General features: G+C 68.9%; 2 protein-coding genes across 3 annotated transcripts; both read right to left on the bottom strand.

The window, feature by feature from the left end:
• Positions 1-25: 25 nt before the first annotated feature.
• Positions 26-7,656, bottom strand: LOC142365311 (uncharacterized). Of its 2 annotated transcripts, none has more exons than XM_075446035.1 (4): positions 7,147-7,656; positions 6,626-6,707; positions 6,229-6,468; positions 26-488 (listed from the first exon to the last, which is right to left on the bottom strand). In XM_075446035.1, exons 1-4 carry the CDS (start codon positions 7,411-7,413, stop codon positions 343-345), a joined length of 735 nt encoding a protein of 244 aa, XP_075302150.1. In that variant the 5' UTR covers positions 7,414-7,656; the 3' UTR covers positions 26-342. The 2 variants fall into 2 exon arrangements, with proteins under 2 accessions (XP_075302150.1, XP_075302151.1); XM_075446036.1 differs by having other exon boundaries at positions 6,626-6,750; positions 7,147-7,267.
• A 1,190-nt stretch (positions 7,657-8,846) lies between these two features.
• On the bottom strand, positions 8,847-9,689 carry LOC142365312 (large ribosomal subunit protein uL4m-like). The gene is given in 5 exon segments (XM_075446037.1): positions 8,847-9,156; positions 9,279-9,349; positions 9,434-9,479; positions 9,482-9,542; positions 9,627-9,689. Coding segments are annotated over 5 exon segments (405 nt in total). The 3' UTR covers positions 8,847-8,992.
• Positions 9,690-9,694: the final 5 nt, after the last annotated feature.

Raw genomic sequence — 9,694 nt, 5'->3', positions numbered from 1 at the left:
TGGGATGGGTCCAGTTGGGATCTCCGGGATCAGTTGGTTCAGGATCCTTGGGATGGATCTGATCAGGTTGTCTGGGAAGAGTCGGTTCCGGATCCCTGGGATAATCCGATCAGGCTCTCCGGGATCGGTTGGTTCAGGATCCCCGGGATGGGTCCAGTCGGGATCTCCGGGATCAGTCGGTTCCGGATCCCTGGGATAATCCGATCAGGCTCTCCGGGATCGGTTGGTTCAGGATCCCCGGGATGGGTCCAGTCGGACTCTCCGGGAGCACCGGGATCGGTCGGTTCAGGATCCCCGGGATGGGTCCAGCCGGACTCTCCGGGAGCACCGGGATCGGTCGGTTCAGGATCCCCGGGGCAGATCCAGCCGGGCTCTCTGGGAGCACCGGGAAGGGTCGGTTCGGGAGCCGCGGGGTGGATCCGATCGGGCTCTCCGGGAGCACCGGGTCGGTGTCTCGGGGCGCTCCGTCCGTCCGTCCGTCCCTCGGTCTGTCGGTCCCTCCCGGGGCGGTGCTTTATGAGCTCGGCGCCAGCCCGGCCCCTCCCGGCCCCGGGGGAATTCCGGAGCGGGGGGCGGGGAGGGGGGGGGGGGGGGGGACTTCGGCGGCGGCTTTCCCCGGGGGGGGGGGGGGCGGGGTCCTGCTCCCTGCCCCATCCCGGGGCAGTTCCCTGCCCCGACTGCCCTCCTGCCCCGGGATGGGGCAATTCTCCTGCCCCATTGCCCTCCTGCCTCCCTGCCCCATCCCAGGGCAGTTCCCTGCCCCACTAACCTCCTACCCCACTGCCCTCCTACCCCATCACCCTCCTGCCCTGGCATGGGGCAATTCTCTTGCCCCATTGCCCTCCTGCCCCACTGCCCTCCTGCCCCATCCCAGGGCAGTTCCCTGCCCCACTGCCCTCCTGCCTTGGGATGGGGCAATTCTCCTGCCCAATTGCCCTCCTGCCCCATTGCCCTCCTGCCTCACTGCCCTCCTGCCTTATCCCAGGGCAGTTCCTTGCCCCACTGCCCTCCTGCCCCATCCCAGGGCAGTTCCCTGCCCCACTGCCCTCCTGCCTTGGGATGGGGCAATTCTCCTGCCCCATTGCCCTCCTGCCCCACTGCCCTCCTGCCTCCCTGCCCCATCCCAGGGCAGCTCCCTGCCCCACGATGGGGTAATTCTTCTGCCCTCCTGCCCCATCCCAGGGCAGTTCCTTGCCCCACTAACCTCCTGCCCCATCCCCCTCCTGCCCTGGCATGGGGCAATTCTCTTGCCCCATTGCCCTCCTGCCCCATCCCAGAGCAGTTCCCTGCCCCACTGCCCTCCTGCCCCGGGATGGGGCAATTCTCCTGCCCCACTGCCCTCCTGCCCTCCCGCCCCATCCCAGGGCAGTTCCCTGCCCCCCTACCCCGCAATGGGGCAATTCTCTTGCCCCATTGCCCTCCTGCCCCACTGCCCTCCTGCCCCACTGCCCTCCTGCCTTCCCGCCCCATCCCAGGGCAGTTCCCTGCCCCCCTACCCCGCAATGGGGCAATTCTCCTGCCCCACTGCCCTCCTGCCCCAGACACCGCAGCCATTCGGCCCCACGGCGCTCGCTCCACCCCCACGGCGCTCGCCCCATTACCCCAAACCAAGGTGCAGGTCCCGTCCCGCACCCCCAAACCGGGGGGGGGTCACCATTAGACCCCCACCCTGCCCTTTCCCACCACCCTCGGCACACGACCCAGCCGCGGCGGGGGGGTTCGGGCCCCCCACGTGCCACGGCGTCAGCGCGGTGACCTCACCCCAAACCCGCGGCGAGGGGGAAGAGCGAGCCGAGTGCGCCGCGACCCCCGGCTTCCGCTTTCCCGTTCGGCTTCGGTTTTATTTTTGACGCCAGGGAATTTTTTATTTTTTTCCTCTGCGCCGACGCGGGCGCCGGGCCCCGGCGATGCCAGGCCACGCCGCGGGGCTCCGCCAGCCGCGGGGCACAGTTTTGGCTCCCAACCCTCGCCGCGAGGCGTGGGCCCCCGGCTTCCCGGCGTTTTCTTTTCCCGCTGCGGCCGGACAAAGCGTCCGGAAGGTGCCGGAGCCTCTTACGGCATCGAGCCTCGGCGTCCTCCCTCTCACCGCGGAGAAGGGGGGGAAGGAAAATCCGGTGCCGCTTCTCACGGCCGCGGGGTTTCACTTCTGCACCCGTCAGCGGAGCCACGCGCCTCGACGGGAACCGTGCCGGGGCGGCGAGGTTCCCCCCCGAAAGCCGCTGCCGGAACGCCGGCGTCCACCGCGGCCGGTGACCGCTCCCGCGGCGTCCCCCAGCCTTGTCCCCACGCCAATGGCCACCGGCCCCCGTTGGGTTGTCCCCGGAGCCGGGGCGGTGACAGCTCCCGCGGCGTCCCCCAGCCTTGTCCCCACGCCAATGGCCACCAGCCCCCCGTTGGGTTGTCCCCGGAGCCGGGGCGGTGACCGCTCCCGCGGCGTCCCCCAGCCTTGTCCCCACGCCAATGGCCACTGTCCCCGTTGGGTTGTCCCCGGAGCCGGGGCGGTTTAGGAGATGCCGTGGTGGGAACGCCGGGAACGCCGGGAACGCCGTGAGCCCTTGGCCTTGGTTTGGCTCCCGGCGGGGATCCCTTATCGCTCCGGTGACCTTCCCCAGCCCCGGCGCGCGCCGAGGTCGGGAGGCCGCGGTGCTCAGCGGGGTGGGCGAAGGGCAAATCCTGCCCCAGTGTCGGCTCCGCGGTGGGGGGACGCGGGGACACGGAGGGGGACAGGGACACGGGGGGGGATTGGGAGGGACCAGAGGGGCAAGGACATGGGGGACACGGGGATGGATGGGGAGGGACCAGAAGGACAGGGACATGGGGACACAGGGATGGATGGGGAGGGACAGGGACATGGGGGGGACTGGGGGGGACTGGGGGGGACAGGGACATGGGGGACACGGGGGGGGATTGGGAGGGACCAGGGGAACAGGGACATGGGGGACACAGGGATGGATGGGAGGGACATGGGGACAGGGACATGGGATCATGAGGACACGGGGACAGGGACACGGGGACACAGGGACACGGGGGACACAGGGATGGATGGGGAGGGACAGGGACATGGGGGACACAGGGGGGGGACTGGGGGGGACAGGGACATGGGGGACATGAGGATGGATGGGGAGGGACAGGGACATGGGGGACACGAGGGGGGGATGGGGAGGGACCAGGGGGACAGGGACATGGGGGGACCAGGGGGACAGGGACATGGGGGACATGGGGATGGATGGGGAGGGATAGGGACATGGGGGACACGAGGGGGGGACTGGGGGGGACCAGGGGGACAGGGACATGGGGGACACAGGGATGGATAGGGAGGGACAGAGACATGGGGGACACAGGGGGGGACTGGGGGGGACAGGGACATGGGGGACACGAGGATGGATGGGGAGGGACAGGGACATGGGGGACACAGGGGGGGATTGGGAGGGACCAGGGGGGCAGGGACATGGGGGACATGGGGATGGATGGGGAGGGACCAGGGGGACAGGGACATGGGGACACAGGGATGGATGGGGAGGGACAGGGACATGGGGGACACAGGGGGGGACTGGGGGGGACAGGGACATGGGGGACATGAGGATGGATGGGGAGGGACGGGGACATGGGGGACACAGGGGGGGATTGGGAGGGACCAGGGGGACACGGGGATGGATGGGGAGGGACCAGAGGGACAGGGACATGGGGACACAGGGATGGATGGGGAGGGACAGGGACATGGGGGACACAGCGGGGGATTGGGGCAGACAGGGACACGGGGGACACGAGGAGGGGATTGGGAGGGACCAGGGGGACACGGACATGGGGGACACGGGGATGGATGGGGAAGGACAAGGACATGGGGGACACAGGGGGGGATTGGGAGGGACCAGGGGGACAGGGACATGGGGGACACAGGGATGGATGGGGAGGGACAGGGACATGGGGGACACAGGGGGGGATTGGGAGGGACCAGGGGGACAGGGACACGGGGGACACGAGGATGGATGGGAGGGACATGGGGGACAGGGACACGGGGGACACAGGGACACGAGGATGGATGGGAGGGACATGGGGACAGGGACACGGGGGACACGAGGATGGATGGGAGTGACATGGGGACAGGGACACGGGGGACACAGGGACACGAGGACAGGGACATGGGGGACACGAGGATGGATGGGAGGGACATGGGGACAGGGACATGGGGGACATGAGGACGGATGGGAAGGGACACGGGAGACAGGGATGGATGGGAGGGACATGGGGGACAGGGACACGGGGGGGACATGGGGGACAGGGACACGGGGGACACAGGGACACGGGGACACAGGGACATGGGGGACACAGGGATGGATGGGAGGGACATGGGGACAGGGACATGGGGACACGAGGACGGATGGGAAGGGACACAGGGGACACAGGGATGGATGGGACATGGGGACAGGGACATGGGGGACATGAGGACACGGGGACAGGGACACGGGGGGGACATGGGGGACAGGGACATGGGGGACACAGGGATGGATGGGAGGGACACGGGGACAGGGACATGGGGGACATGAGGACACGGGGACAGGGACACGGGGGACACAGGGATGGATGGGAGGGACACGAGGACAGGGACACGGGGGACACAGGGATGGATGGGAGGCACATGGGGGACAGGGACACGGGGGGAAATGGGGACAGGGACACGGGGGGGACAGGGACACGGGGGACACAGGGATGGATGGGAGGGACATGGGGACAGGGACATGGGGGACATGAGGACACGGGGACAGGGACATGGGGGACATGAGGACAGATGGGAAGGGACACGGGGGACACAGGGATGGATGGGACGCACATGGGGGACAGGGACACGGCGGGGACATGGGGGACAGGGACACGGGGGACACAGGGATGGATGGGAGGGACATGGGGGACAGGGACACGGGGGGGACATGGGGACAGGACACGGGGACACAGGGATGGATGGGAGGGACATGGGGGACAGGGACACGGCGGGGACATGGGGGACAGGGACACGGGGGACACAGGGATGGATGGGAGGGACATGAGGACACGGGGACAGGGACACGGGGACACAGGGATCGATGAGAGGGACATGGGGACAGGGACACGGGGGACACAGGGATGGATGGGAGGGACATGGGGGACAGGGACACGGGGGGGACGTGGGGGACAGGGACATGGGGGACACAGGGATGGATGGGAGGGACATGGGGGACAGGGACACGGGGGACACAGGGATGGATGGAGGGACATGGGGACAGGGACATGGGGGACATGAGGACACGGGGACAGGGACACGGGGGACACAGGGATGGATGGGAGGGACATGAGGACACGGGGACAGGGACACGGGGACACAGGGATCGATGAGAGGGACATGGGGACAGGGACACGGGGACACAGGGACACGGGGGACACAGGGATGGATGGGAGCGACACGGGGACAGGGACATGGGGACAGGGGACATGGGGGACATGAGGACACGGGGACAGGGACACGGGGGGACACAGGGATGGATGGGAGCGACACGGGGACAGGGACACGGGGACAGGGACACAGGGGACACTGCGACACGCGACCCACGCCGAGACTCGTCGCACGCTCGTGGCGGGCTCCATGTCCCCCTTGCACGCCCGCCGTGACCCCCCCCGCCCCGTCACACACCGGCCGCGAGCTCCCGTCCCCCGTCCCCTTGGCCGGATCCCAGCGCAGCCCCCGCGTGGCCTCACCCCCCCCCCCTGCCCTCCCGCTAACGAAGGCGGCTCGTTAACGCGCAGCCACGTGAGCGCCGGGAAACGGCCGCGCTCCGGCCATGCCCGGGCCTGCCCCGGGATTTTTTTTTGTTGGTTTTCCTTTCCGGAGCCAACTCGGTGCCAAGAGCCGGGATCGGCGCCCGGAGCTGGCGCCTCGCCCTCCCCACGCGCCCACGCCGCGGCCGGCAAACCGGGAAAAGCGGGAAAAACACGTGGAAAGACGGAGGGAAATTCGGGGCTTCGGTCCCGCGCGCGGCTCGGCCGGGCTGCGATCCATCCGCCATCGGCTTCCAGCCCCGGACGCGGTTGAAGCCACCGGGAGCCGGCGACCGCGGCGGCCACCATGGCCAAGGTGACGGCCACCGGGGGTCAGGGGGCTACGGGGAGGGTCCTGCGGGGAGAGCACGCGGGCGGGGGCATCGCCGGGAGATGCCGGCGCGGTCGCTCCGTGCCAACGCCGCCGCGGTCACCGCTCACCTCGGAAGACGCCGGCGCCGTAGCGGTTCTCGGCCAGGCAGCGGTAAGCGGAGCGCGCCCGTCGGGCGGCCGGGACGGCGACGGCGCTGCCGCCGTCCCGGGGCTCCGCGCCGGCATCGGTGGGCAGCTCCCGGCGGAAGCGCGGCGGTGGGTTCCCCTCCGCCCGGCACGTCACCGCGAGGTTGTCACCGGCGGCGAGGACGGTGCGCGGTGCCAACACCCGGACGCGGTGCGGGGCGGCTGGAGGAGAGGGGGGGTGGCGGGGAAGCGGCACCGGGGTGCCCCGTCCCCACCCCGACGCCGGTGACCACCCCAACCGCGGCGTTTGCGCCGCGCCGGCGGCGTCACCGCCGTTTCCAGGGTCGAGGGGGTTTTATTTCCGCGTCGCCGGACTCACCCCAGACCCACAGCGTCACCGCGGCGCCGAGCGTCCGGCGCCCGAGCCGTAACGCGGCCTCGCACGTCACCTCCTCGCCGTGCTGCTCCGTGAAATCCACCGCGGCGGTGGGACCGTGGTGGGTGCTGGGTGGGGGGGAGCCCCCCGCCCCACAGCGTCAGCCGCAGATCCCGGGGGGCAGGACCCCGGTTGGGGTCCCGGCGCCGGTGGGCGATCCGGCGCCCGTTACGCCAAATCCGGCCGGAAAAAAAACACACCAAGCCGCCACCACGCCAGCGAGCCCCTCGCCGGCGGCTTTGCCGTACCCCAAAACCGGCACCGTGGTGGGGGGGCTGGCACCGGGACCCCCCCCCCCCCCGGGGAACCCCTAAACCCCCCCCCTCCGCCTTCAGCCTCTTCCACCGCCTCGCCGGCGAGGAGCCCCACGCGCCGGGACCCAACCGCGACGCCGGAGCGGTGCCGGCGTCCCCGGTTTCCCCCCTTGGGGGAAGTTTGGGGCGGGGGGGGACACCCCAACTCACCCCCCAGCGCGAGGAGGCAGAGCAAGGCCACGGCCCCCCCCGCTGCGGCGCGGTTCCATCGTCCGGCGAGCGCGGTGCCGCCGGCGGGCAGCGAGCGCAGCGAGGGCTCTTAGCACATTTCCTCCCTTTCCTCCGCAAGCGGCCCCCGCCTTCCTGCGCCCTCGATGCTGTGGGGGGGGCCCGGGGGGGGGGGCAAAAAAAAAAAAAAACCAACGGGGCCCACCCTCCTCCCGCTGCACCGGTGACACCCCGAAACCCCAACGCCATCACCGCGCCGGCGCGGGGGGAAGGCTCGCACCGAAACGCTCGCCGGCTCCGGCAAAGGCAGCCGGACCCTGGTGTTTTTTTTTGGGGGGGGGGACACGGGGGGGTGGCTGGGTTGGCTGCTGGGGGGGGGACACGGACCCCTCCACCATGGTCACCCCAAAAATCCCGGCCACGCGCAGACACCGGATTCACGCAGCACCCCACGGTCCCGTGAATGCGGGGGGGGGCTGCGGAGGGACTGTAAATCTGGGGGGGGGGCTGCAAAGGGATGGACTGCAAATGGGGGGGGGCTGCAGGGAGACTGCTGATTTGGGGGGGCTGAAAATCTGGGGGGGCTGCAGAGGGACTGTAAATTTGGGGGGAGGGGCTGCAGGGGGACTGCTAATTTGGGGGGGCTGAAAATCTGGGGGGGCTGCAGAGGGACTGTAAATTTGGGGGGAGGGGCTGCAGGGGGGACTGCTAATTTGGGGGGGCTGCAAATCTGGGGGGGCTGCAGAGGGACTGTAAATTTGGGGGGAGGGGCTGCAGAGGGACTGTAAATCTGGGGGGGGCTGCAAATCGGGGGGGGCAGCAGAGGGACTGTAAATTTGGGGGGAGGGGCTGCAGAGGGACTGCTAATTTGGGGGGGCTGCAAATCTGGGGGGGCTGCAGAGGGACTGTAAATCTGGGGGGGGCTGCAGAGGGACTGCTGATTTGGGGGGGCTGAAAAAGAATTGCTAATTGGGGGTGGCTGCAAAAGAACTGTAAATTTGGGGGGGGCTGCAGAGGGACTGTAATTATGGGGGGGTTGCAAAGGTTCTCCAAATTTGGGGGGGGCTGCAAATACAGGGGGGACCACAAAGGGGCTGCAAATCTGGGGGGGCTGCAAAGGGACTGTAAATTTGGGGGGGGCTGCAGAGGGACTGTAATTATGGGGGGGGTTGCAAAGGTTCTCCAAATTTGGGGGGGGCTGCAAATACAGGGGGGGACCGCAAAGGGGCTGCAAATGGGGAAGGGGGGGCTGCAAAGGACTAAAAATCGGGGGGGGCTGAAAAAGGGACTGAAAATTTGGGGGGGCCACAGAGGGGCTGCAAATCTGGGGGGGCTGCAAAGGGACTGTAAATTTGGGGGGGGCTGTAGAGGGACTGTGAATGGGGGGGGCTGCAGAGGGGCTGCTAATTTGGGGGGGGCTGCAGAGGGGCTGCAAACGGGGAGGGGGGGGCTGAAGAAAGACTCTTATCTGGGGGGGCCACACAGGGGACTGTAAGTATGGGGGGGCTGCAAGTGGTGTGCAAGTCTGGGGGTACTGCAAAGGGACCATAAATTGGGGGGGGGGGCTGCAGAGGGACTGTAAATTTGGGGGGGGGGGCTGCAGAGGGTCTGGAAATCCCGGGGGGGGGGTACAAATCCCGGGGGGGGGGGGGCTGCCCCTCCCCAAGCACAACACAAGCAGCGGCCGGGAGAAACCTGGCTTTAATGGCCCCGGCAGCACGGGGATCCCCCCCGAAACCCCCCCCCCAGCTCCGAAGGGAGCGGATCCTGCCCCGGGGGGGGGGGTGTTTCTCACCCGGGGGGGGGCTCACCCTGCGGGGGGGGGGGCTCACCCTGCCGGGGGGGTGTAGGGGAGGTCACTGTAGGGCATGGAGAAGGGGTAGAGCGGCGAGTAACGGGTGTCGTGCCACAGCAGCTTCTCCTCCAGGAAGGCGACGGCGTCCAGCGTCAGCACCAGCGTCTCGTGCTTCAGCATGCTGTGCACGTTCAGACCTGGGGGGGGGGGGTCGGTCGGGGGGGGGGGGCCCCGTCAGGTTTGGGGGGGTCCCCATCAGGTTGGGGGGGTCCTTGGGAGATTTAGGGGGGGGGTCCGCAGGTCGCGGCGCAGCTCTCACCCAACGCCGGGATCAGGTTGATGGTTTTCAGGCCGGCCGCCGCGGTTCCGATGTTCTCCGGCGCCTCATTGCTGGGGGGGTGGGGGTTTAAAGGGGTGAAATTAGGGGGGGGGGCACCCCCGGAGCCCCCCCCCCCCAACGCCACCTGCACTCACACATCGACGATGAGGACGGAGCGGCCCCAGCGCCGGTACCGCGCAGGTCCAGCAGATACTGGGGGTCGGCGGTGGGGATCTCCAGGTTGTTGACGATGTGGAGGTCATCCTGGGGAGGGGGGGGGGAATGAGGGGGTGTCCCCCCACCCCTAGACCCCCCCCCAAAAAAAACCGACCCCCCCCCAGCCCATACCTGCATCAGCTTCACCGTCAGTGCCACCTTCAGCCCCAGCACCCGCACCTTCATGGGCAGCATGTAGA

Source organism: Opisthocomus hoazin, chromosome 35 (assembly GCF_030867145.1).
Source record: "Opisthocomus hoazin isolate bOpiHoa1 chromosome 35, bOpiHoa1.hap1, whole genome shotgun sequence".
NCBI lineage: Eukaryota > Metazoa > Chordata > Aves > Opisthocomiformes > Opisthocomidae > Opisthocomus > Opisthocomus hoazin.
Note: the sequence above shows the minus strand (reverse complement) of the source record. Positions and strands in the feature narration are given on the sequence as shown.

Coding starts and splice junctions, on each gene's coding strand:
- LOC142365311 (XM_075446035.1), bottom strand. CDS start 7,413: ATGGCGTTGGGGTTTCGGGGTGTCACCGGTGCAGCGGGAGGAGGGTGG. Junction 6,708..7,146: donor CTGCCTCCTCGCGCTGGGGG/GTGAGTTGGGGT, acceptor TTCACGGAGCAG/CACGGCGAGGAGGTGACGTG. Junction 489..6,228: donor CGGCGCCGGCGTCTTCCGAG/GTGAGCGGTGAC, acceptor AGGGACCGACAG/ACCGAGGGACGGACGGACGG.